The sequence below is a fragment of the Tiliqua scincoides genome, chromosome 3 (assembly GCF_035046505.1).
Source record: "Tiliqua scincoides isolate rTilSci1 chromosome 3, rTilSci1.hap2, whole genome shotgun sequence".
Lineage (NCBI taxonomy): Eukaryota > Metazoa > Chordata > Lepidosauria > Squamata > Scincidae > Tiliqua > Tiliqua scincoides.
In genome coordinates, this window is record NC_089823.1 from 217263696 (window position 1) to 217290282 (window position 26587).

At 45.9% G+C, this 26587-nt stretch overlaps 1 protein-coding gene across 1 annotated transcript in view; it reads left to right on the forward strand.

Moving 5' to 3' along the window:
* Positions 1-6357: 6357 nt before the first annotated feature.
* Positions 6358-26587, forward strand: part of TIPARP (TCDD inducible poly(ADP-ribose) polymerase) — a 28310-nt gene continuing 8080 nt past the window's right edge. The window contains exons 1-2 of the mRNA XM_066621615.1: positions 6358-6591; positions 9601-10593. Of these exons, the coding sequence (XP_066477712.1) occupies positions 9668-10593 (926 nt within the window). The 5' untranslated portion in view covers positions 6358-6591; positions 9601-9667. The remainder of the gene's footprint in view (positions 6592-9600; positions 10594-26587) is intronic.

A 26587-nucleotide genomic window follows, 5' to 3' on the forward strand; every position in this document is an offset into this window, starting at 1 on the left:
AGGACTGTGTTGTTCAGTACACACTAGCCAAAGTTTTACAATCAAGTTCCTGAGTATTTGCATTTTTGAAAATGCCCTCCTGCTAGGGAAGCATTCAAGGTGGCTAACAACACAGTAAAACCTATATAATAAAAATAAATTTTATATAACTTACAAATAACATAGTAAAACCAATGCAATAAAAATAAACTTTTATTTGACACAATCGGTGATAAGCAGCAGATAAAAAAAATTATCACAGAACCAATGCCAGAATAATATGATTAATAGAAACAACACAGCAGGCCATCTATAACCAGCAAAAAAAGTTAGGCCCCCAAAGAAAAACGTCTTCATACTTCACTGGAATAGCAGCGGAGATTAAAATTCATATCCTGAACAATTCAACAGACTGGGTGCCACCATGAAGAAGGGCTACTCATGTGTCTGCAGAATGCACTTTGCCAACAGTAGGGCATGCAAGAAAGCCCTCTCAGCTGACCACTCCAGGCAGACAATTTCATAAGGTGGGAAGTGGTCCTTCAGGTACAGGACTTCCTAAGCCAAAACTAACACCGTGCATTGCATCCACATACACACAGCAATCATGTCAAAGAAGGAGAGGATGGTTAAAGTGCCAACAGCCAATGTTACCTGTCACGATTTGCTGAGATGCGGCTTGATGTTGGGGCCACAGGGCTAGTTAGCTTGTTGTTGGCATCCTTCAGTCTCGGAAGACTATGGTATCGCGCTCTGAATAGTGGTTCTGGAACAGAATGTCCTCTCCAGTGTGCGAAGCCTGGGTAAAGTAGATATGGAGGATAGATTGTTATCCATGCAGCAAATCCCCCCTCTCCACGTCGCTGAAATGGTCCAATGGAAAGGCAGAAGCCAATACAATTGGTTCCAGCGGCGTCGCAGGAGTTGCCAGAACGTGACTGTGTTCAGCCATGAACTGCCTTAGGGACTCCGGTTCCTGATTTTGCCTCGAGGTTGACTCCTGAAGCCTTTTCCTTAACTGGATGTAGTCACAAGGCAGTGGAGGTTTGGGATCAGAGTTTTCCTTCTCTCAGATGAGCTGCCTTCCCAGGCTAACGAGTCCCATCTATCTGGTGGCTGTTTAGTCACCAAACTGAGGGCTATTCTTAACCCCCAGCCCCCAGGGGTTAGTTAGTTAGCTAAGGTGCAGTGATCTCCCAGTTCAGAGGAGGTGCAAGGGTGGAGAAAGATTTGATAAGCAAACCCAGAGGGGGCAAGATGGGAGCCTCAGCTGATTTCAGGAATAGAAGCAAGTCAAGAGTGATGAACATAGGAAGAGTCCCACTGGATCAGGCCAAAGGCCCATCCAGTCTATAAGAACATAAGAAGAGCCCCACTGGCTCAGGCCAAAGGCCCATCTAGTCCAGCTATCTATATCTCACATTGTCCCACGAGGTACCTCAGGGAACACAAAATGCAAGATGACAATGTACCTGTATCCTATTGCCACTCCCTTGCACCTGGCATTCTAAGGTAGCCTACTTCTAAAACCAGGAGGTTGCACATACCCCTCATGGCTTGTAACCTGTGATGGACTTACTCCATAAATCTGTCCAGTCCCCACTGTCCAGTCCCCTTTACAGGCATTTAGGCCAGATACCGTCACCACATTCTGTGGTAAGGAGTTACACAGATTACATGCTGGGTAAAGAAATATTTTCTTTAGAGAGTACCTTTGCCTTTAGCAGCTGCATGACCGACAATAACACAGCTAGTGCCCCTATCCCATCCTTCCCAGGGCAGGAAAGGTCACACCAGCTAGATGCCTTTGCAACAGCTGTTGAAGACTCAAGACTGCTGACAGGAAAAGGTAACAATAACAAACCTATTTTCAGCAGCTCCCAAATATGCAAGAATCTCAGAAGTGTTGCAAAACTTCTTTGCAGGCAAGTTTCAGTTTTCAGTTTCAATGGCTGGCTTTAGCATTTTAAAAACACTTCTAATGCTTGATTTAGCATAACTCAGAAGGAAAGCTCTTCAACCTCTCCAGACTGAGAGCAAAGCAAAGTCCAGCTGAAATGTCTTCATGACTTCCTCTTTGCTGACAGATGCAGCTGTCACCACCCACTCTGCCAAAGATCTCCAGCCGCTCATGAACTGTTTTAGCAAGGCCTGCCAAGACTTTGGACTGACAATCAGCCTGAAGAAAACACAGGTCATGGTTCAGGATGTGGACTCACCTCCCTGCATTGCAGTCTCTGCGCATGAGCTGGAGGTTGTCCATGACTTTGTGTACCTTAGCTCAACGATCTCCGAAGCTCTTTCTCTGGATACCGAGCTAAACAAAGCAGCTACCACATTTTCCAGGTTCACAAAGAGAGTCTGGTCCAACAAGAAGCTGACAGAACATACCAAGATCCAGGTCTACAGTGCTTGCGTCTTGAGTACACTCCTGTACTGCAGCAAGTCATGGACTCTTTGCTCACAACAGGAGAAGAAGCTGAACACTTTCCACATGCGCTGCCTCCGACGCATCCTCGGTATCACCTGGCAGGACAAAGTTCCAAACAACACAGTCCTGGAACAAGCTGGAATCCCCAGCAAGTATACACTGCTGAAACAGAGATGCCTGCATTGGCTTGGTCATGTTGTGAGAATGGGCCATGGTCGGATCCCAATGGATCTCCTCTATAGAGTACTTGTGCAGGGAAAGCGCCCTATGGGTAGACCACAGCTGCGCTACAAGGATATCTGCAAGTGGGATCTGAAAGCCTTAAGAATGAACCTCAACAGATGGGAAACCTTGGCCTCTGAGCGTTCTGCTTGGAAGCAGGCTGTGCAGCATGGCCTTTCCCAGTTTGAAGAGACACTTTGCCAACAGATTGAGGCAAAGAGGCAAAGAAGGAAGGCCAATAGCCAGGGAGACAGACCAGGGAGACACTATACTTGCTCCCAGTGTGGAAGGGATTGTCACTCCCGAATTGGCCTTTTCAGCCACACTAGACGCTGTTTCAGAACCACCATTCAGAGTGCGATACCATAGTCTTTCGAGACTGAAGGTTGCCAACATGCTGAGTTAGACAGGGCCCAGTGAATACTGTATGCAGAGCACTCCTATGCATGTTTGCTCAGAAGTAAGAAACCAATCTATGCATATCTACTCAGAGATAAGTCCATGTATCTTACTCCCAGTAAGTGTGGACAGGATTGCACCCTAAATGAGTGCATTCAATAAAGCTTACTCCTTGCTGAGCATGTACAGGATTGCAGCCAGGAAACTCCACCTAGTTCAGCCAAGCACTAAATCTCACTTCTCCATCTGTAAAATGGCAACAATATTATCCTGTTGTTAGGAAAATGCATAATAGAGATTATTCGTTCCCAGGGCAGGAAAGGTTACACCAGCTAGATGCTTTTGCAACAGCTGTTGAAGACTCAAGACTGCTGACAGGAAAAGGTAACAATAACAAACCTATTTTCAGCAGCTCCCAAATATGCAAGAATCTCAGAAGTGTTGCAAAACACCTCTGTTTTGCTCCCACCTCCAGGAATGACTCCTAAAGGGAATGAACTGCTTGCATGGTGCGTTCAGGCACCTGCAAAACTTAGTGCTTTGTACCCTCTATGCTACACCACTTTATATCTATCTATCTATCTATCTATCTATCTATCTATCTATCTATCTATCTATCTATCTAGATAGATAGATAGATAGATAGATAGATAGATAGATAGATAGATAGATAGATAGATAGATAGATAGATAGATAGATAGATATTTCTGGTTTTTGTTTTGGGGAGTTTTTGTTTTGCAAAACTATCTATCTATAAAATATATAAAACTATATGTATGCTATATATATAGCAAAAACTATATATATATGTATATATAAATATACAATATATATATATATAACACATAAAACTATATATGCTATATATATAGCAAAAACTATATATATATTACACAGGCATATGCCGCTTAACAACCTTTCACTTAATGATGGACCACATATATGATGGTGGTCAAAGCACAATAAAGATGCTCTTAATGAGGGGATCGCGACTCCCATAGCCTGCAGCACAGTGTCTGTTTACACACCAGAGAGGCTCTTAATGCAAAGAGGCAGTGTATCTCCAGTAGCCTGTGCAGCAAGCTAGTGTCTGGCGGAGAGTGTCTATAGACACAAGTCAATAGATTGGACTGAACGTTCACTTAATGACCTAATCGCATAACAACAGGGATTGGAGAACGCACACCTGTGTGTGGATAGAGAGAGAGACCAGAACAGTGTTCTGCAAATGGTTACTTTGGAGAGATGACCATGTCTAAATAAAGTCTCAATGCCGGTGACATCCCTCTTTTCCAGCCCAATTCTATGCATGTCTACTCAGAAGTAAGTCCCATTAGTGTCAATGGGGCTTACTCCCAGGAAAGTGTGGATGGGATGGGGCCGGCTTCCCAGCAGGAGATGCTCGTCCCCTTCCTGGCGGGTTCGTGCGCCGCCCGCCTGCCCAAAGCGAGCCGAGCGCTTTTCGTTTCTCACGCCCACTGCCTCGCACGCAACGCACACGCCGCAGCCGGTTCTCGAGGCTCCTTCGCAGCTGGACTTTCGGTGCCACCCTCGACGGCTCGGTTCGTTTTCTGCGTGTTCGCTCGGCTTAGGCTGCCAGCCCCTGCACCCTTCCCTGGAAGTCCGTGCTGTTGAACTCCAGAAGGGGCTTACTTCTGAGTAGGCGCGCCCAGGATGGTGCTGCTGCTGAGCTACAACCCACGGGGGGTGGGGTGGAGGAAGACCTGGTTTTGCTGCTCAACTGAAGACGGGAGAAAGAGCCCATCGCTCCCTCCCCCCTTAGCTCTCAGTTTCCCATTTCCCCGGGGCGGCTGTTTCCTGGCTGCCGGCTCAAGACTGAAAGTGACGCCACTCCGCTTTGATCCGAGGCTGCTGCAGCCTCCTGGCATTGCCCGATCGCCTCGCAGGACCAGTCGGAGAGGCTGCCCATCCGTCCGTCCATCCCTCCCCCACTCCCCTGTTCCCTGGCCCTAAAGGGCGCCACGGATGACCACCCAACTCTGGGTTGGGGGCACAGAAGGTGAGGTGTTGAGTCGGGGAGGCAGGCCAAGAAGGAGCAGTGCTTCCCCATGCCACCCCTTTGCTGTGCCCAGTGGCGTAGCTAGAGGGGGCGCAAAGCCCTAAATTTTGCAGGGAGCCTCCTCGCGGCGTGCAAGCGGCTCCTCCCCCTCCCCTTCGGAGGGGGAGCACACTCCCATTCGTGCCTACTCAGGAGTAAGCCCCATTGTGTCCAGTGAGGCTTACTCCCAGGAAAATGTGGATGGGATCGAAGCCCCATCCCCGAATGGCTCTGAAGGGGCGGGGCCAGGATTGAGACCTGGTTGAAGACCAGTGGGTGTCAATGGGCAATTTTCACAATGGAGAAAGGTGAAAAGCAGTGTGCCCCAAGGATCTGTCCTGGGCTCTTCAACCTCTTCATAAACCTTCCTTATGAGGAAAGGCTACAGTGTTTGGGCCTCTTCGGCCTAGAAAAGAGACTCCTGAGGAGGGACATGATTGAGACATACAAAATTATGCAGGGGAAGGATAAAGTGGATAGAGAGATGCTCTTTACACTCTCACATAACCAGGGGACGTCCACTAAAATTGAGTGTTGGGAGAGTTAGGACAGACAAAAGAAAATATTTCTTTACTCAGCCTGTGGTCGATCTGTGGAACTCCTTGCCACAGAATGTGGTGACAGCATCTGGCCTGGATGCCTTTAAAAGGGGATTGGACCAATTTCTGGAGGAAAAATCCATTACGGGTGACAAGCCATGATGTGCAACCTCCTGATTTTAGAAATGGGCTATGTCAGAATGCCAATGCAAGGGAGGCCACCAGAATGAGGTCTCTTGTTATCTGGTGTGCCCCCTGGGGCATTTGGTGGGCCATACAAGAAGCTGGACTAGATGGGCCTATGGCCTGATCCAGTGGGGCTGTTCTTATGTTGTTATGGCAGCGGCCTCTCGCACGCCGCGGGAGGCTCCCTGCAAAACGTAGGGCTTTGCCCCCCTCTAGCTACGCCACTGGCTCTGCCGATCCTCCCGATCCCCGGGACGGAGTGACCCTGGCGCTCCCACCGGGACAGAACCCCCAGCTCTGCAAATAGCACGGCCAGAACGCACAGTGCAGGGCCCCTTGCCGGCGCCCGCCCCGCGGGGCTGGGCTGGGATCTGGCAGCAGCAGCAGCAGGAGGAGGAGCCGGGCTTGGAATGCCGCTCCGGGGCTGAGCCAGCAGGCAGCACAGGGGCCGGGCTCCGTCCTGGCGCGGCTCCTCCCCGCATCGTGCAGCTGCTTGGCGGAGCGCAGTTCAGGAAGCGGTATTTAAAGGGGCTCCCGGGGAACATGTGAGAAGCAGCAGCCGCAGCCGGCTCGGGGGGCGCAGAGCGAAGCAGCGCAGCCGGGACTCCCCCCCGTCCGTGTCCTCCTCCTCCTCCTCCTCCTCCTCCCCCGGCTGCAATGGGTGCTCCGTGGCGCAGGGAAGGGGGAGCAAGGAAGACCCACCGAGTCTGACCGGCAGAGACGGCGCGCCCGCTGCTGAGCAGGGGAAACGGCCGCCGCAGCCTTCGGAGAAAAGGTGCCCCTGGTGTGCTTGCTCTGTCCCTACTCCGAGGAGAGCAGGACCCCTTTCACGGGCATTGTTGGAGCTGCTGCTGGGCGACGGAGGGAGGGGGGAGAGGCGCACCTCCTTGCAGCTGTAGCAGCCGCGGTTGCAACTTCCCTCGGGGTTGGGGAGTTCGTGGAGAACACCCCGGGCTCTCTCTCCGTAGGGCGCGTAGTGGGGCTGGAGCGAGCTCTCCCCTTCGGAGGCGCGCTCCCCGGGAGGGACACGCACGCCTATGCGTGTCTACTCGGGAGTAGGTGTCGTAAAAGTCAATGGGGTTTACTCCCATGTAAGTGGCTAGGGTGGCAGCCTGAGTTCTCTGGAAGGCGGTGGGACTGGGAGCCCAAGCCTGTGCATGTCTACTCAGAAGTAAGCGCGTTGTAGTCAGTGGGGATTACTCTCCGGTAAGTGTGGAGAGGATAGCAGCCTGAGTCAGCAGCAGGTTGGCGAGGCTCGGGCGGCAGAGCAAACAGACGCCGAGGACGGGAAGCGGCTGGCTGCGCCCAAGAACCGCATTCCGGGCGCGGGAGGAGGCGAAGGCGCCCGCCTGCTCGGTGGGGAGGCTCTGACGGACCCCTCGGTCCGGGCTGCGGACCGAAAATAGTCCCCTCCCCTTGCGATTTCCGTGGAGCTCTTGAATAACTTCGACCTGCTCTTTTTTTTTTTTGCATTGCTACCCGAGTTGTGCTTACTCGGGAGTAAGGCTACAATCCTAGCCACACTATCCTGGGAGTAAGCCCCATCGACTCTTAATGGGACTTACTTCTGAGTAGACATGCCTAGGAGTGGGCTCTAAATCCTCCCCCTGAGGTCGGGGATGTAACAGCCCAATCCTAGGCATGTCTACTCGCAAGTAAGTCCCATTGTAGTCGGTGGGGCTTACTCCCAGGAAAGTGTGGCTAGGATTGTAGTCCTAAGCGTTGAGGATAGAGGGCGAGGCGGATGCTGGCCGGCCCACGAAGTGGAGGAGTTGCAAGTTAAGTGTAGCAGCCCTGCTGCTGCTACTACTCCAAAGTGCATGCTGACTGGTGTGAATGGAGTTAGCAGGCTTGAACGCCCAAGAAGGGGAGTGGAGCCTTTCCGGAGCTTGAGAGCCTAATCCTAGGCATGTCTACTCAGAAGTAAGTTCCATTGAAGTAAGTCAATGGGGCTTACTCCCAGGAAAGCATGGATAGGACTGTAGCCTGAGAGCTTAGTGATTTGCAAGCCTGCACACGTACGCTCAACTCTCCCCCCTTGTCCCCTGCATGAAGGGATGCACTGAATTGCTCGCTGATTGAGTGTAGAACCTACAGTCCTAACCTCCCCCCTATGCATGACGGGGCGGTAGAGGGGCAGCTACTCTGCCTTGCAAGATCTTGAGCCAGGTCGTTAAAAAGAAGGTTGGTTCTCCCCCACAGGCTCTTGTATCTGAACATGTCTGTAAGGACACTGGAGCCCAAGCCTAGGCATGTCTACTCGGAAGTAAACCCCACTGTAGTCAATGGGGCTTGCTCCCAGGTAAGTGTGGATAGGATTGCAGCCTGAGAGCCCAAGCCTAGGCATGTCTACTTGGAAGTAGGTTCCATTATAGTCAATGGAGCTTACTACCAGGTAAGTGTGGCTAGGATTTGCAGCCTAAATTCTTGTGCTGTGAATCTTCAGGAAATGCTGTGTATGTATGTCTTAAGTTGCTGGTGACAGTATTACTCCTACCCCTCCCTGTTCCTGGGAGCTGGTCTCATCCTTGCATTTGAATGAGCTTGTGTGACACATAACTTATTAGACTCCTTGTGGTGGTGGGGGGGAGAAGGATACAATTATCTGCCTCTTAGACTTGCTGTAGGATAGAACCTTCATGGTTAATGGGTGTGTCAGTCATATGAGCTTTCCTGTATGCCATGTATATTTTCTAAGAAGAATTGGCTCCTTCTGGAACTTGCTATTCAGCTGGCAAAATGTCAAGTAATGCATGATGGAACATAAAGGATGTGCAACCTTTGTCCTGATATTTAAGCCAAGGACCCTATTAGACTTGTAGTATCTCTGAAATCATGTGGTGAAAAGTAATAGACCTTGTAGATCTGGTGTTGAAGGACCATACTAATGTTTTGAACCAACTGACTTTGTTTTGTTGGAGAAGCAAAAATTTTTAAAATGTTGGCCCCAATAGAGTTACAAAACCATTGTATATAATATCCCTTTCCCATCCTTTCTGTGCTTGTATTCTAACTGGGATGAATGTTCTGCTTATGAGAGAATTCCCACACTTGGAAGTGCACTGGCTTTCATGGTGTCCCTTATTTCTAACCCATGGCAAAACCTGTCTTACAGCTTGCACCTATTCCTTTGGAGTGCTGCAATAATCATGTGGGCCTGCAGGTGGCAGGCAAACTTGTGCGCTGTGTCACTTGGTCTGGTCTGAGTTTGTTGTGTGGATCTGACTGACTGCATGACTGGTAGCACATGGGACTGTGCAGCTTGCTTGGAACAGGGTGTGACACCTCCTGGGCAAGTGGCATGACCTGAGCAAGGGAAGGATTCCAGCTTCTCTTTTGAGGATGAGGAAGCTCTGGCAGTTTCACATTCTCACATGTTCTTAGTCATTCAGGGTGACTTGCACACTTCTGTGGTAAGTCTTTATCAGCTGGAGGCTGCCTTTGTGAGAGTGTGAGTATGGGTGGGAGAGGGAAATTAGTGCAGGGCACATGTCTGCTTAACACAAGTGGATTGTTGAAGGAAGCCCAAGTGTGGCTGTTCAGAAAGCAAGATCTATGTAAATGGAAACATCAGAAGGAAAAAGGTGGGCCCCATTTTGAGTCTAGGAACTCTGTGAGTGAGAAAGAGAAGGATGCTTGTATTTGGGGATCACATCCTGAATATAGCTGGCTTCAAGCTTTCTGTACCTTGGAACCAGCTGTGGGCCCAGTAGGAGGGGAGGAGAGATCTTGTTTGTCAGCCTTGAGCAATTGGAGTAACTCCCTTGTTCTACCTCTGTCCTAGGTTGGCTCTTGCAAGGCTCTAGGAATTTGGAAAGTGATTCAAAGGTTGTTGGTGAGGGTAGCAGCTGATGGAGACTGAAGTGGAGCCTTCGTGTGCAGTGCAGCAGGCTCACTGCCAGGAAATGCAGCAGTCATCTCCATTATCGGATGCCTTTGCTCCGCCGGTGAGGATTCCTGACAAGATCCCGGTCGTGAAGCCCTGTTTTAAGAAGAAGCAGCAAGTGCAGAAAAGACTGGACTCGGAAGCACTGAGGGCCTTGCGGCCCATCTTCACCAGTTTGCTCGGAGCTGGTACCCTGGATGGGATCTTCGTGCCCCGAGGACAGAATGGTGGCCATAGTAACTTGTGTGAACCTGTTGCAAACAAACCCCTGGGGATGGCTGCTGCATGCCCACAACCAGACAACAGTGTTGCTGTGCTGATGCCAGGAGCATCAGCTGTTCAAGGACAAGTATCGGATGGGCCTTCAGAACAGGAGGCCCAGCCTGGGGAGCAGGCCTTCCCTTCCGTTACCTCTCCTGCTAATGAGCCATTCCAGGACCGCTCCTTGCACACTGCCTCTAGTGATGCTGCTGCCTTTCTTTCGTGCCCTGACAAAATACTTGAAGGTTACCCTCCTGGGGTGCTCCCGGACAATAGCAGCTGCCTAACACCATGTAACGTAAACGTAAACGTAAGCGTGAGTGATAAGTTGGGAGCTGGGCTCTTTCAGGACAAGAGTGATGAGGCCTCTCTTGATCTTGTGTTTGAGCTCCTGAACCAGCTGCAATACCACACTCACCAGGCGGACGGGGTTAACATCTGTGTGGATTTTCTACAAGGCATCTGTTTGTATGGCAGCGATTGCCCCAAACATCACACGGTCCTGCCATATCACTGGCAGGTCAGGAGGACGGTAACCCAGACCTGGCAGAGTGTGACCAGTGACTCTCAGGAACACCTGGAAAGACTCTACTGCAATCCAGACAATGACAAAATCAAAGTGAGATACCGGTGAGTGAGAGGAAGCATTCTCAAGGCTGGGGAGAAAGAGCTAAGCCCAAATGAGTTTACGAATGAGCAGGAAGAACTCCTGTTGAGTCTGTGAAATGCCTCTGCAGACACATGTTCTCCCAGTCTCTCCTATGTGCAGCAGATTCTTCACTCTAAGTGGGTCTTGTTTGTCTTTTACTGACTTTTCTTTTCTTAAGCATGCTGTCTCTGTTGTGTTCATGAAACACTTGTATGACATCTAGCTCAAGTGGATAGGAATTCCTAAAATAAAACACACACCCATATAAACAGTATGAGGCGGGAGGTAACAAGGTGGTGTGGACTGATGTAATCGCTTCATTCTCAAATCTCTTGGCAGTGATAGCTTGTTTGTCTTCAGGAAGTAGACAAAGTGGCCCTGCTGAAGGTAGATATTAGCTTGGTGGTAGTTGGGCGTTTGATGTCCTGGATGCATTGTTCCAGGCTTTTATGGGCATAAGGGAAAATTGGCAGCCAAATCAGGGTGGCAATCCTGAACATAGGTATCCTGCTGTGTTGCAGCACATAAGTGTAAGTTGATAAGGGGGAATTGGCGCCGCATGCTTGTGTAGTACTGGCTTGCTAGAACACGGATGAAAAGCAAGCTTCTAAACAAAACTAGACTAAATGTGATGGGTATTAAAATTGATCCTGATAAACTAATACTGAAACTGTTGTCACTGCTTCCATAATTGATTGCAGTTATTAAAATGGATTAAACGCTGTCCTTAAGGCATTGTAAGAATCAGTATTCATAGGGATAGGATGAATCTACTTGCCACACTCTCTAACACATCTCGTGTATCTTATTATAAGGTGGCTAAAGGGTGTTAAGGTGATCCATATATATAGTTAACCTTCAGTTGGTATCAAGGTGGTTTTCCAGCTAAGAGTTGGAGGTTGGAACAAATGGCTCCTTGTGCATGCAGTGGGTTTTGGCATAACTATACTGGGTTGCTGACTTGGGTGCTGAATAAACAGTTCCATAAAACCTTTGTAAAATACAGTATGCACTACCCTTTGCCATGCGTGTCATTCTTGCTGTTCATAATTCAAAGACGTAGCTTGAATATTCTTGTGCCAGTCATTGGCTAGAATGAGAGAATGTCAGCATAACAGTTCTCTGCTCTTGTACAGCAGAGAAGTGTGGAATGCCTTTCTAGTTAGTCTGCAGCAGAAAGGAAGCTCCTTGAAGTTGAGCAAATGTTTAATAAGCTGGAGCTCAGCCTTCCCAAATGCTTTTACTGCTACTGTCTCTCTGTCAAAAGGGCATTGCCATGTGTTCTTCTATGACCCTTGTCTGTGTTCTTCCTAGATTCAGGGCAGGGTTTCTGAGCAGCAGCCCTTGGGCAGGTCTTTCCACTCCTACCTTGATATGTCAGGATTGAAACAGGGACCTTCTGAATACAAAGTGGGTGTTGTAGACATTGAGCTATAGTTGATCTTGGGGCTAAATCAGAATTTGCCTTGCTCTGTTTATAGGCTACAAAGTAAGATGATTTTGTGGAGAGCCTTTTAGAGTCTGCACCATTCATTGGTTGCGCTAACTCTTCCCAGTTGTTGCTGGCCACCTTGCTGCCTGGAATGGTTGTGATGGTGTTGGGGTTAGCTTTAGCAAATTCAGTTCTGTTTCTCTGACCTAGTGAAGTTCCCAAACTCTCGCTTCTGGAGCAACCTGGTCTAGAAAGTTTTTTAAAAAAACTCTTGCTGTCTCTGTGAGCATGTACCTAGAGTCACAAGTTGGCTTATCTGGTGTGACAAGTTTGAAACTTGGGGGAGGGGGTGTCAGTTTTATTGGCCTAATGTGAAGCATCTCTATGGGGTCTGCCTTCCTCCCCAGGCGATTCTGTGTCTCCTGGCAACTCAATGAAGATAGCAGCCTTCTGAACCTGGCTGTTTGAGCTTGTGTTGTGACCCTCCTGGTTCACATGGTTACCACTTCGATGTGGCCTAAGCTATTAATCTTTCTTGGTCAGCCTGGCTTTAGAGGCCTAACTGTAAAGCTCTTGTACAACAAGGAAATGTCTGTTTCAGCAGTCCGAGTGTCCAAGACGGGACAAGCCAAAGCTAGCCACAAGTGGTAACCAGCAGGGGGTGGTTGTTTCTCCTTTGTTTTGAATACAGCATGCAAGGCACAGTGACCCATCATAATGCTCTGTGTCCATAATATCATTGCTCAGTGCCTCCTGGTAAGTTCGGGGCCACTGGATCAACCAGGCATTAGAGAACACAAACATGGAGCCTACAGTTCATATCAAAATAAATGCTGCACCCTGTATAAGCTAATGTGTGAGGCCCACTCCTCTCCTCCCCCCTCCTTTTTTTTTGTCAAGCCCCATGGCAACAAATGGCATCTGGGTGCATGTATACTTGCACTCTTGTGCAATTCCTGCTTGCTTCCATTTGGCTTTTACCAGATAAATTATTGCTTGTTCTATAAATTGATTGTAGTAGGGATGCTTTTAATTACTGCAGTTGGGCTTCCAGCTGAACAGAATGTGTTCTGAAATTCCTTCCTTCTTGCATCTGTATTTGGGTAGCTGGGTGCCCAGACAAGTACTGCAGCGGGATTCTGAACATCAAGAGCCACTACATGTTAGGAAACCCCCCTGAAAAAGCATCCAGTGGATCTCCGCTCGCCCATGTATGAACTTGGACTGAGAAACTTTAAACTGATTCTCGGTAAAGAATGATGACTGACTGCAATGCTTATCAACCCCTCTGACCACTTCTCTAAAGTGAGATTGCCACATGCAGCAAAATGAGTCGAGAAGAGTCCCAAGGTGGTAGAATGAATTGTACCACTGCAGTGGTTTGTTTAATGTTCCCCCTCTAGCTTTAAAAAAAAGTAATTATCAAGAAGCCCTTGCTCTGAGGGGTTTCATTTGCTACTTGTGCAGAGTTTTTGTAGGGAATGCTCAGGATTTTGATCCTCCAGCTGCAGTCTGGAGTGGTACATTCTGTTCTACCACCATGGGAAACTTTCACTTCCCCTCTGCTGTATGTGTTGCTCTGGCTTAAATGCCACATAAATGTGTTTGTGTTGTACTGAAACAGGAAGCAAAGCTTTTGTGCCAATCGCCATTCTCAGAAGATGCAGTGCATGAAATCAACCCTATTAAAACAAATCTCCTTCTTGGTTTCAGATGTCCTGATGGCTTTTTTAGAAAGGCATTACTGTGCGGAAGTGACTTTTGTTGTGACATCTGCTGCATGACACTGTCAAAGTCTCAGACTGGAACTGTTGCTGTCCTAATTCCCAGCATTGCCTGTATGATGAGATAATACTGGGCACTGAGCATTTCACATGTGTCTGTAAAGTGTAGCATTGTTTGCTGTAAGTCACTGGTTCCCAACCTGTGGTCCATGGGACCCTCAGAAGTGATCCGTGAGACAGACCCTCAGAAAAAACAAGATCACCTTTGATCTAGTGTCTCACTGAGTAAGCATTCCCCCATGGACCACCAGTGAGGGCTGAAGTGTTGGTTGTGGGCAGTCTGTTCTCCACCATCTCTGGTAGTCTATGGGGCATGGATCAGGCCACAGGTCCCATCTAGTTCAGCTTCCTGTACTCACAGTGGCTCACCAAATGCCTCAGGAAGCACAAGAGACAACAAGAGACCTGCATCCTGGTGCCTTCCCTTGCACCTGGCATTCTGACATAGCCCATTTTTAAAATTAGGTGGTTGCATATGCACATCATAGCTTGTAACCTGTGACTGATTTTTCCTCCAGAAATTTGTCCAATCCCCTTTTAAAGGCATCTAGGCCAGATGCCATGACCACATCCTGTGCTCACTTGGGAGATGCTCCCCCATGGACTACCAGAGAGGGCAGAGAACAGACTACCTGCAACCGCAGCCGACAACAAAATCTTCTCTATAAATAATAAATCTAATACATCTCTAATAACCCTTCTCTATTACAAATTTAATTTTGTTTTTGTGTGTGTAGGGGGTTGCATGACTATTTCAATTTTAGCCTCGGTGGTCTGCAGGCCACTAAGGGTTGGGAACCACTGCTGTAAATTCTTAATCCCAACATCCTTCTGGACTTCAGAGTTTGGCTTTGGAAGACGCTCTAACCACTGGTTTGCACAGCTGTTGCAGTGAATGAGACGACTCTCAAAAGCAGTTTTATTTAACTAAGTCTTGTTACTTCTGGGGTGTTTCTCAAAATCCCCTTGGCTGTGCTTTTATTATTTTTTGTAAAATTTAAACTCAGAAAGCAAAGATCTATGCAAGAAGTGTATGAAATGATTGCTGATGCCAAGGGGGATGTGTTCCAGCAAATTCTTAGTCTCCTTTTCATATGCTGCATTTACATATGAAAGGAAACTAATTGACTTATCTCTATGGATCTAAAACTTGAAAGGCACACAGAGAGGAGTTTTTGGGAATTGTCAGCAGGCTCCTATTTATTCCCATTTCTATGCTGATAAGAGTGGGGAAGCAGCTGTTGCCTGATTGCAGGTCTAGGTCAGCCTGTTCCCTTGTGTACCAGTAATAAAAGCATGCCATTGTAACAGGAAGTGAAACCATAGGTAAATTCAGCAGTTGGGTTCAGATCTGCAGCATGAGTGCTTCCAAGTAGTCCTGGTGTGACTGTCAAGAGAATTTTCTGCTGCTCTATTAAAAGGGCTGTTGTCATGCCTCTTAATCCTAAACCAACAGTTAAAAGCATCCTAGGCTAGAGGGTTTGCTTTTTGTGTAAAATAGTTTCAACATACAGGTTGATTTAATGTTTGCAAATCTGAATGTATAGTTGTGCACTAAAAGATTACATTCTGCACAAGCAATGTTGGAAGTATGCTGGTGTTGGGACCCTTTAAGTTCTAATGGGTGGGAATATGTTCTGGAGTAGAAATGAGAACTGTGCCCTCTAAGGTAGAGAAATTCAACTCTAATACCTGATAAGAGGCCACTCAGACAGTTATGTTAGTCACTGTTTTTGAAGTCTGGGCTTGTCCTCTGTTGGAGGGAGACTTGACAATCTAAACCTGAATGGAAATAGAAGGAACAAACCCATCTGAAATGGAGGTACCACTGCCTCTAAGCTCCTTGTGAAACGGAACACAAGTCTCTTTGAACTTGAGTAGCCAACTTGCTGGCTACTGATTGATAACCAATCCCCCAACTTGCAATTAACTACTGGAACAACAAGACTTCAGCTGATAACTTTTTGTACACTAATTTTTAAAGTATTCATAACTAGCAGTAGTTGTATGTTTTTAGTCATGTTTATGGACAGAAAGCAATTGATGTTTCAATTTAGGACCAACTTTAAACCTTCTAGTGTATTGAGTTCCGTCTTCCTCTCTGCTGGATACAAAACAAATTTTGTAAGTTCAAAGCTTTGGGAAGCTATGGCTTTTCAGTGCCCTGTGGCTAGGGCTAGCTGTGCTCCAGTGGTACATTATATAGGAACCTATGCCAAGAAAAATTACATCCTGTATAAATGATGCATGTGTTGCCATATGCTTTTTCAGCAGCTGTGCAGGACCCCAAAGCCTTGACCATTGGAAATCTTACTAGTTGGCTATTCCCACAAGAACTAGGTGCTTCTGGTTGGCTTATTTGGCAAAAGAGGCAAAGCCCCTTGGTAATATGCTAATTTTTTGACCCAGGGCTAAGTTTTGGTTCTTCTCTGACTTTATAAATAGTGGCACATGTGCTCCTCTGCCCATGCCATGCTTTTTCTGAAAGAGCCTTGCAACAGTGAAGATGAGCTGCTTCCACGTTTTCTACAGTTTTCACTTTTCACCAATCTGAGGCCATCATATTGTAACCCAACCTTGGTACTCTTTTTGTGATGCCAGTGCAGGGTTGTAGCTAGCAGTTAATACTTTTTTGCTTATCTGGGATAGTTCTGAGCTTCCAAAGAAGCTCTCCCCTCTAATACTGAGTGTCTGACTTGCTTGTGGCTGGAAATATTATGCAAGGTTGAGAGATTCAGATTTGTCCTTACTTGTTAATGCTAGTTTTCCATCAGCACTTCCTGCTGAATTGCAGACTCTAGTTCATAAGAACAGCCCCACTGGATCAGGCCATAGGCCCATCTAGTCCAGCTTCTTGTATCTCACAGCGGCCCACCAAATGCCCCAGGGAGCACACCAGATAACAAGAGACCTGCATCCTGGTGCCCTCCCTTGCATTGGCATTCTGACATAGCCCATTTCTAAAATCAGGAAGTTGCACATACACATCATGGCTTGTAATCCGTAATGGATTTTTCCTCTAGAAACTTGTCCAATCCCCTTTTAAAGGCATCCAGGCCAGAAGCCGTGACCAAATCCTGTGGCAAGGAGTTCCACAGACCAACCAAACGCTGAGTAAAGAAATATTTTCTTTTGTCTGTCCTAACTCTCCCAACACTCAATTTTAGTGGACGTCCCCTGGTTCTGGTTATGTGAGTGTAAAGAGCATCTCTCTATCCACTTTATCCTTCCCATGCATAATTTTGTATGTCTCAATCATGTCCCCTCTCAGGCACCTCTTTTCTAGGCTGGAGACCCAAACGCCATAGCCTTTCCTCATAAGAAATGTGTCCCAGCACAGTAATCATCTTAGTTGCTCTTTTGCACCTGTTCCATTTCCACTATGTCTTTTTTGAGATGCAGCAGCCAGAACTGGACACAATACTCCAGGTGTGGCCTTACCATCGATTTGTACAATGGCATTCTAATATTAGCCGTTTTGTTCTCAATACCTTTTCTAATGATCCCAAGCATAGAATTGGCCTTCTTTACTGCCGCCACACATTGGGTCGACACTCCAATCAACCTGTCCACCACCACTCCAAGATCTCTCTCCTGATCTGTCACAGACAGCTCAGAACCCATTAGCCTATATGTGAAGTTTTGATTTTTTGCCCCAATGTGCATGACTTTACATTTACTGACATTGAAGCACATCTGCCATTTTGCTGCCCATTCTGCCAGTCTGGAGAGATCCTTCTGGAGCTCCTCACAATCACTTCTGGTCTTCACCATTCGGAAAAGTTTGGTGTCGTCTGCAAACTTTGCCACTTCACTGCTCACCCCTGTCTCCAGGTCATTTATGAAGAGGTTGAAAAGCACTGGTCCCAGGACAGATCCTTGGGGCACACCGCTTTTCACCTTTCTCCATTGTTCGTTAGCTAGCGCATAATCTTAGCAGGAGATATAGTGCCAAAGTCTGCTGTGTGCTTCACACTGGAATATGCTAGGCTCACTGCTGGTTGCCAGTATCTTGGACTTCTAACCCATTCCAACATGTTCTCCCTCTCTGTTCCTTATCAAAGGGAGAGGTCACCCTTGAAAGACGTACTAGGTGAGAACTGAGCTTATGTTCCTGTATACATAGCTACTGTTGCCAAGACACAAAGGGTTAGGCTAAAGGGAAACGAAAGGCTTTGTCTGCAAGTAACCAAGAATGATTAAGCAAAACCTTGCCTTGGGTCTGTGGTTTTTTCCTCCCTTGAAACTGCAGTCTGTTTACTGGGCACATAACACTTGACCAATGCTGATGAATCAACTCAAAGTCACTGGTGTGAGAGACCAGTTGTCAGGTGATAAATGATGGGGCAAGATGCCCTTCTGTCCGGCAGAAACCAATGAGTCAGGAGCACTCTGGCCAAGAGACTGAAATTAACTTTGTATATGGAAAAATGCTAGTTTCATGGTAGAATGACTTTGCAGTCTGCCCTGGCTTGGTTGAGTTCTCCATGTTTGCTGCTACAGCGCCTGAGAAATTACAAGGGTTCTTGTCACTTTTTCAGCAGTGCCTTTTATGGAGTATTAATTACATGCTGGGTAAAGAAATATTTTCTTCTGTCTGTCTTAACTCTCCCAACACTCGACATCCACGAAAGTTGAGTGTTGTGAGAGTTAGGACAGACAAAAGAAATTAGCATGTAGGTAGTTTGTGGAACTCTGTGCCACAGGAAGTAGTGATGGCATCTTGCCTGTATGCCTTTAAGAGGGGATTGGACAAATTTCTGTAGGAAAAGTTCATTACGGGTTACAAGTCATAGTATGTATGTGCAAGCTCTTGGTTTTAGAGGCAAGCTGCCTCTGATTGCCAGATGCAGGGGAGGGCACTGGGACGCAGATTGTGTCTGTTGTCCTGTGTGCTCCCTGGGGTGTTTGGTGGGCCACTGTGATACAGGAAGCTGGACTAGATGGGCCTTTGGCCTGATCCAGCAGGGCTCTTCTTATGTACCAACTTCACAACCATACACTTGCCTATGTGTAGATCAGGAGGACTTCAGGTACAAAAAACTTGCATTTCATTAATAGTATGTAAAAATCAACTTTGTCACTGGTTCCTGTCTACTTTCATCGAGCCTATTGAGGCTGCATAGAGTGTTGGAAATATTTGCTTTTAATTAGGAATGAAAGTGTCAAACACCATTAGTTTATAACATTTGGACAGACATCAGGAGCTAAAGAACTCTTGCCTCTCCTAATCAGCTTGGTTTTATAACTCTTAAGGCACCAAGCCCCTAAATCATAACTGATTATGGCTCTTGTTTTGGAAATATTTTTACACTTGGAAAACATGAATTGTTTCTCTAATTCTGGCATTGGCTAGAAATTGCACTAAAGTTCTTCACAAACTTTAAGCTATTTAATTGAACACACTAACATATGTACATCTCACAGCCTCAAATGATAAATGGTAGAACTTCCAAGTATTCAGAGTACTGCGCATATGATCTTGATATCCTTGCAACAGCTTTGCAAGTAGGTTGGTATCCCCATATCATGGCATGCAGCTGTATGTGATGCTCAAAGCGATGACTTGCCCAAGGTCATCTAGTGAGTTAGTTTGTGGCTCAGCTGAAATTGAATTGGCTGTTTCCAGATCACAGGGCATATTTTTAACCATATGCTATGTTGTGCTGACTCTGCAACAAAATGCAGATTATGTGGCCTTGGGTTTAAGATGGTGTGGGGCAGGCATGTGGATTGCACACAGAAGTGACCACACCTATAACTCGAGGCAGGTTCTTACCTCCATGTGGTCTGAGAGGCAAATCTTTTGAGTCCTTATTCCAAATGAGCTATCAAAACTGAACTAATCCAACTAAGCTGCTAAAACATCTTGGGTTTGAGCAAGTTTCCAGTGGAAGGGAATCTCCAGTTGCCATGAATGCCTCTCCTATGTGCCTAATTCCTGTTGGGACACAGATGTTGTAACCAAGTGGGTGTTCTTGGCTGGTCTTGGAGATTGCAGCAGGGCTTAGAAGGAAGTCATCTAATGTTGGGTAGGGCTTTAGAAACTCAAACCAGCTTCTTGTGTTGTGACAACTGTTTCTCATGCAGGGGAGATGCTACTGACTTCCTAGAGTCAGGAGCCCACACCACTGTTGAATCATTGTATGCTGATGGCAAGGACCCAGTGAGTTCAAACTGCACAACTCTTTATCTGTAGCTGCTGCTACATCAGCAGCTAATTGGACTTAAGCCAGTTTTGTACCTTGTGAAGGGACGTCATTTCTCCGCTAGCCTATTCTCCTTTGTGAAATGTGAACTGATAAAAAGAGTAGAGACTTTTGTACTAACCAAAAAAGCAAGCTTGCTTTGGAAATCAAGTGCTGCTTCCTGTGGTGACGTGGGATGGGGTGGATTTGGGGTCAGCCTTCTTGCTTTGACAGGTTGCTCTTGCTCTGTGTACTGTACTCAAACAAAAAGGAATAATCTGTGCCAAGAAATTTAGGTCACATCATTTAACTTACAATATGCAAACGGCTCATGTTTTTATTATCCTGCTAGTCATTTGGAGAAGTGGGACAAGGATCTAGGCAAGACATTGAAACTGTTGATTAGTGGAGATATTACTAGTCTCGCTTGGGTGTTTGAAACTTCATCAGGCATTTTCAAAACCTGTATTCACCGCTATAAAGGCTTTAAAAGAAAACCACTTCTTGAACTTTATTCCCACAGTGTTAAAAAGAAACTGATTGCTAGTCTATGTGTAGTAAGTGCAATCAAGTTGCATCTTATGCAAGGGTTAGATTCTGAAGTTGGCACATACACAGTTTTTGCCTTTACTCAGAATTAACCTTAAAACAAAAAAATACACAGTCTTTTTAAAACCAAAATTGCACTAAGACTTGTTTGGGAACAGAAGATTCATTCTCCCATCTCACACTCGCTCTAAGGCATGGCGGACCAAATTGCCAGTGCTATTTAACTCTTGTATTTGTCTTTTTTGCAGAGTATATAGTATGCTTGAATTCACAAGTTAAATACAAATATGATGCGACTTGACTGTAACATTAAGACTAGTACGTAGTGTTGACTGGCGTCTCATCCTAGGCTTATCCCAAACTTCTATTAAATTAAATGGTACAGGTGTGTTACACCCTGGCGTTTCAAAGGTTCACCTGTTAGTACAGGTTACGTTGGTAGCTGATGGATTTGGGGCATAGAGAAGGAATGCATGCCTTAAGACTGTCAGTTTATTTACACATACACAGTATTCCAGATGGCAAAATAACCTCCTATCTACTTGAAAGCCAAGTAAGCTAACTCTTTGAATACCTTTGTCATGTTTCATGGAGAAACTGGATCTAGCTGTGTAAGACTAGGAAGCCCGCAGTTAACTTGAGATGCTTGTGTGGCTCTTAATTCATTATTACAACTGCTCTGGGAATCCTGATCAGTTCTCATTCAATGATGCATTAATTTTACTTAAGATATGGTCAAATAAGACAAATTTTCTACTCCCCCCCAGTTCTCTTAATACAAGAAATCTTCTTTTTTCCTGAACCTTTGTTTCGCATTTAGAATCGGTAATGCTTAAGTTCTTCTAGAACACAAAGTTTATCCCCTTCAATCAATTTCACTGTGTCCAGTAATCTCTTTAAACAGTAGTATGAATCGCCTTGCTTCAAAAGACCTTGTAGCACAATCCTATTGGTAAAGGGGGGATTGGGCATGTAAACATACTGGGCTTGAAACTTCTCCTCTGGCCCCCTGCCAGTCCAGCTGGGTATGGACTGTCTTCATGTTGCCTTGGAAGCCTGGTAGCAAATCTCTCCAAGGCAGCATACATCCTCCCTGTTGTCCCCTCATCCCCATTTTATCCTCAGAGCAACCTTTTGAGGTATAAGGCTCTGAGAGCATGACTGGCCTAAATGTACCTAGCAAGCTTCATGACTGAGCAAAGATTTGCTCCTTGGCTCTCCCCAGTTATAATCCAGTATTCTAACCACTAGACATACTGGCTTTCCAGTGTTGCTAACATGAGCAGTGCACAGGCAATGCTCTCCCATCTGGGGATAGGAGTTAGCCAGGCCAGAGGGAAGCGAGAGCATTCTGCTTGCTCCCTTTCAAACTGCAGTCAAAAGAGGATGAGTGGGAACTGAACTGGAAGGGTGCCAGGGATGTGCAGTGCATGGGGAGGCAGGTGAGGCAGTGCCTCCTCACTGGAGTCTTTTGAAAAGTGCCGCTGCTGTGGGTGGTGCTCAAGCATTCACAACCCATGCGCAAAGCATTCACAACCCATGCGCGGAGCACATGTGTTGAGAGTGCCTGAGCACCTCCCATGGTAGTGGGGCTTTTAAAGGGCTTTGGTGGGGAACCCCTGCCTCCCCACCCACTGCATGTCCCTGAAGGATGCACTCCCTTACAGCACAATTCCTCCTCCACAATCCCTTTAAACTGCCACTGAGAACCTTCAGATTAATTGTCAGCAAAGGATTAAGTCTCCTTTTTGCCAAGAATCTCCAACAGCCAAGAGCCAGCATGTTGTCATGTTCAAACTAGCTCTAGAGTGCCAGAGTTTTTCACAATCCTTCTCAGCCACCCAGTTCACTGGATGATCTGGGGCCAGTTACCAGCTCAGAGCTTAATCTCCTACCCTGGTTATGAAGTTCAAATGAAGGTAGGGAAAGAACCTTGTGTGCAGGCCTGAGCTCCCTGGAGGAAGGGCAGGGATCGTAATGTGACTAACAGTAATTATTGATTATTGTTGAAAGAGCCCTTAAGTTAACACTACTTCAGCTCCCCACCTGAAAGTGAGATAGTAAAATCACCATGTGTGGGCATCAACCAACTGCATTATGCTTTTCAAGGTTGTCTCGCTGCATCTGTTTTCATTGGCAGCTGCCTCCAGAACCCATGGTGGGCTGAAAAGTGGACTATAGTATAAACTAAAATAAAGCACTTAAACTGAGTTGCCTCATTTCATGCTATAGCTAAAGTAGTCCTTTTCCTTTGTCTATGACGGAAGGTTCTTTCCAGTGTAGAATCTGTCTTAATCTTGTCTCTCTGAATTCTTATCGGAGTCCCTTGACTGTCTAGAAAGTATTTCATACTTTGCTGCAGGCAGTGAAGCAGTAGTAAGAACTCTTGAGGGCTAGTTCGTAGGTGAGCTCCCAAAGAGGTTGCTGCGTTCGCTGCAGTATTATGAGATGATAACCTGATTTCAGCTCCCTTGGGGATTGGAAGCTGAAATTGCAAAGAGTACAAAATAGGTTGCAGTTATCTGGGCAGATTCAAGCAAATCAAAAGTTATTGAGTCTCTATAATGCAGTTGTCAGATTAAATTCCTGACTTCCTATTCAGCGTGCACTAGATTTGTAAAATATGTAGACTTCGTTTTGCTGCTGAATGGGGAAAATAATTGACATGCTTCCCATTTCTATTGTTTCAGGATTGCTTAGTTAGCATTGTGAACACATACAGCAATAGCATGGGGATCTATTCCTCAGAAGCAAAGTGCTATCCATCCTATAGGACAGGTCTCCAAAACCCAGCACGGGGGCCAGATGTGGCCCACAGCAAGCCTCTATCTGGCCCATGGCCAGCCTCTTGTCCCCTGAAAGCCTCTGGCCCACTCGACTGAACATGACCAGAGCTGTGCTCTGATTGCATCTGGAGGGTGTCCTGAGAGGCTGAGTGAATGAGCCCACTCATTCATTTATTCATTCATCTAAGTTCCAGCTCTAATTTATTTAAATTTTATATTTAAATTTTCTTCCGGCCCTTAGCACTGCCCCAGATATTTCATGCGGCCCTCTGGCCAAAAAGTCTGAAGACTCCTTCTATAGGAGAAGGAAGAAACTGGTGCCGATTGGCTGGACAAAGAGTGCTGGAGTGAAATTTCTAAAATAAATGATGTTGGAGCTATTGCTGTTTTTTGAAATGACTGACAAAATGCAGACAGTTCTTACGTATTACTTAGCAGAATATGTTGCCGGTGATTTATTACTAATTCTCATAGACCAGATGACTTGGTCTTGTGGACAAAGCTTTGTAGGGATGCTGGAAGTTTATTTTATTGCATTTTTATCCCAAAGATCTTGGGGCAACTCATATGGCCTACCTGCTACCACAACAACCTTGTGGGGTAAGCTAGTTTGAGGGGAAATAACTGCCACAGAGCGTGGCCCCCCCGTGAGCTTTGTGGCTGAGCAAAGCCACAAAATTTGAACCGAAGAATCAGTTCTACTTTGCCACAGTGGCTTGCTTTGGTAGAAATTTGAGCAGGCTGTTAACTCTGGCTGCTCAAGTCAGTACATAAATACAATAAACTTGGTTTAAAGTGAACTTATACATAGCAAGTTAATATGTGCAGATGTGTATAAAATGTGGATCGCAGATGTGAACGGATTGGAAGACTGGTGGTGAAGTGACAACAACACCACGATTAAAATAGGCTATGAGATGTAGAACAAAGGACACTTTCTGCCTCTTACAAGAAAATTAGGCAGTGTCCAGGCAAGCATGTCTGCTTCTTCTTAATAATGATGTTGGGACAACATTCATTTTGAGCTGATCAGCTCAGTGGAAATCAGCTGTAAACATCTATGGTGGTAATAAGACAGCCTTTAAGACAGGTTTATGACAGATTTATGCATGGTAATGCATGCAGAATGCATAATTTATGACAGGTAATAAGACAGGTTTATGCATAGAATTTTGATATTGCTAAACTTATCATAGAGTGTTAAGTTTTCAGTACTTTCAACATCGATATTCATGAATTGTGTTAGTATTTGGCTGAGCAGAAATGCTATTTTACACCAGTGATGTGCATCAATGTGTGTGCTTCTCCACTCATAATACCTTTTATGTTGCTGGCAGCTCTCAAGGGTATATGATATGCACAGTGGATTGTGCTCCTGCACTTCAGTGAGACACAGCTTTTCAAATATCTCACTAGATGCTGCCATTCACAGCTAATATTCACAGCTGCATTTGGAGAACCTCTGTAAAATGATTGTACATTGACTTGGAAACAGTTTAAATGGCTTGGATTAAATAATAGACCTTGAGGATGCTGCAGTCAGCAAATGCCCAGAAGCAATTCCAACCATCTTTCATATCTTTACAGTAGCTTTTTAGAAATCATTCCTGTGGCTATATAAACATATTGCACATATGTACTTCAAATGCTATCCTGTAGCTGAGATCTGGCTGTTTTAAAAATGCATCCTCTATAATCCTTCAGAAGACCAGCCTATAGATGCAACATGTTACTGTAGAATCGGATTTTGAAAACTTTTCATTGACTGTTGAAAAGCTGGAAATCATGAACATATCCTATAAATCTAGGAAACTTCAAGTTTCACTAAACTTTCTCACCATCATCACAAGGCAAAACTGGTATGCGAGTCTGTTTAACCAGTCGGATGACCTGTTCAGCAATCTGAACATGACTGTTGTGAAATGCAAGCCATGTCTAGTTGAAACTACGTGAAGGCTACAATCATATACACGTTTTTCTGGGTGTAAGCCCCACTGAACGCTGTGTTGGGAATGTCCTCTCACCAAACCTGCGCTGTCCTGTGTTGGGAATGTCCTCTCACCAAACCTGCGCTGAAGCCATTTCCATAAACTTTCTTGTTTCTAAGCTAATTGGAGACCGTGCCTTAGTCCATTGGAAAGGGCAGGCCAAGAAGGATGCAGTGGCATCAGAAGTGCCCCAATCTGATGAACACAGGCCCCCCCTGAAACACTCAAAAGTACCTCCCTCCAAGCTGATAAATGTATTGAACTGTATGGAAAGTGAAAATGAGATACACATTTGTGCCTGCTCATAAGTAAGCAAATGTTTAATGGTTCCTGGCTACGTTGGTGTGTTTCCCTGCACTTGAACCCAGTTTCCATAGCAATTCAATGCTATGTTAACTCCTGTTGGTTCAAGCTGCTATCTTAATGCTTCAATTTGGCAATGTTTTAATTTGCTTATGTTTGGCAGCATTGGGTTCATTATAGTTGTACATACAAGTAGCATGCAAATCTTAAATGACTCCTGTAAGTTTAATTCAAGTAGTTGACTATGTAGTTGTGCTCTTTGGGGGGGAGGGGGATGAGAGAGAGATGTTTTATGCTGGTTTTATTCCTGTGCTAGGTCTGCCGCCAGCCACAGGCATAACACATATACATCACCTATGTCAATGATTACACTTGATAAAAATGCTTTAAAATTGATTAAAATACTAATTTGGAATAAAAACACTTCAGTGCTTTCAGCACTTCTTAGGATAACACTGCCATCCATTTAAAAAAAAAAAGAACCATTTTAGACTGCCTCTACTCATCATTGGGGAAAACTGGTACAGGTTCTGTTCTAGACATTTCTCCAGAAGTCAGAACCACCATAAATTGAAGCAGCGCTATCACACAGGCATGAAACCTTGAGCCCACCCAGACTGCACCTTTGCAAAAACAGTGAAGCAGCCATCCATCTGACTCTTGCCAGATCCATGCTGTCACAAAAGCTCAGGCATGGCTGTCCATAAGTCACATATCCTTAAATCAGACTTCCTGTGGTTCTTTAGGACTGTCTTGGCTTCTTTACTTTGTACTGTGGGAAAAGTTTCAAATGGGTTAACCAGGAACAGATGTGTCACCCCTAAATCTTGATACACTTATAGTTCCCCATTTGTGAAATATTAGCTCTTGCAAAAGAGTCATCAATTAATTTCTTGCTGGGAACTAAGGCTCACAGACAGATACGGATTACATATTGGTGTGCTG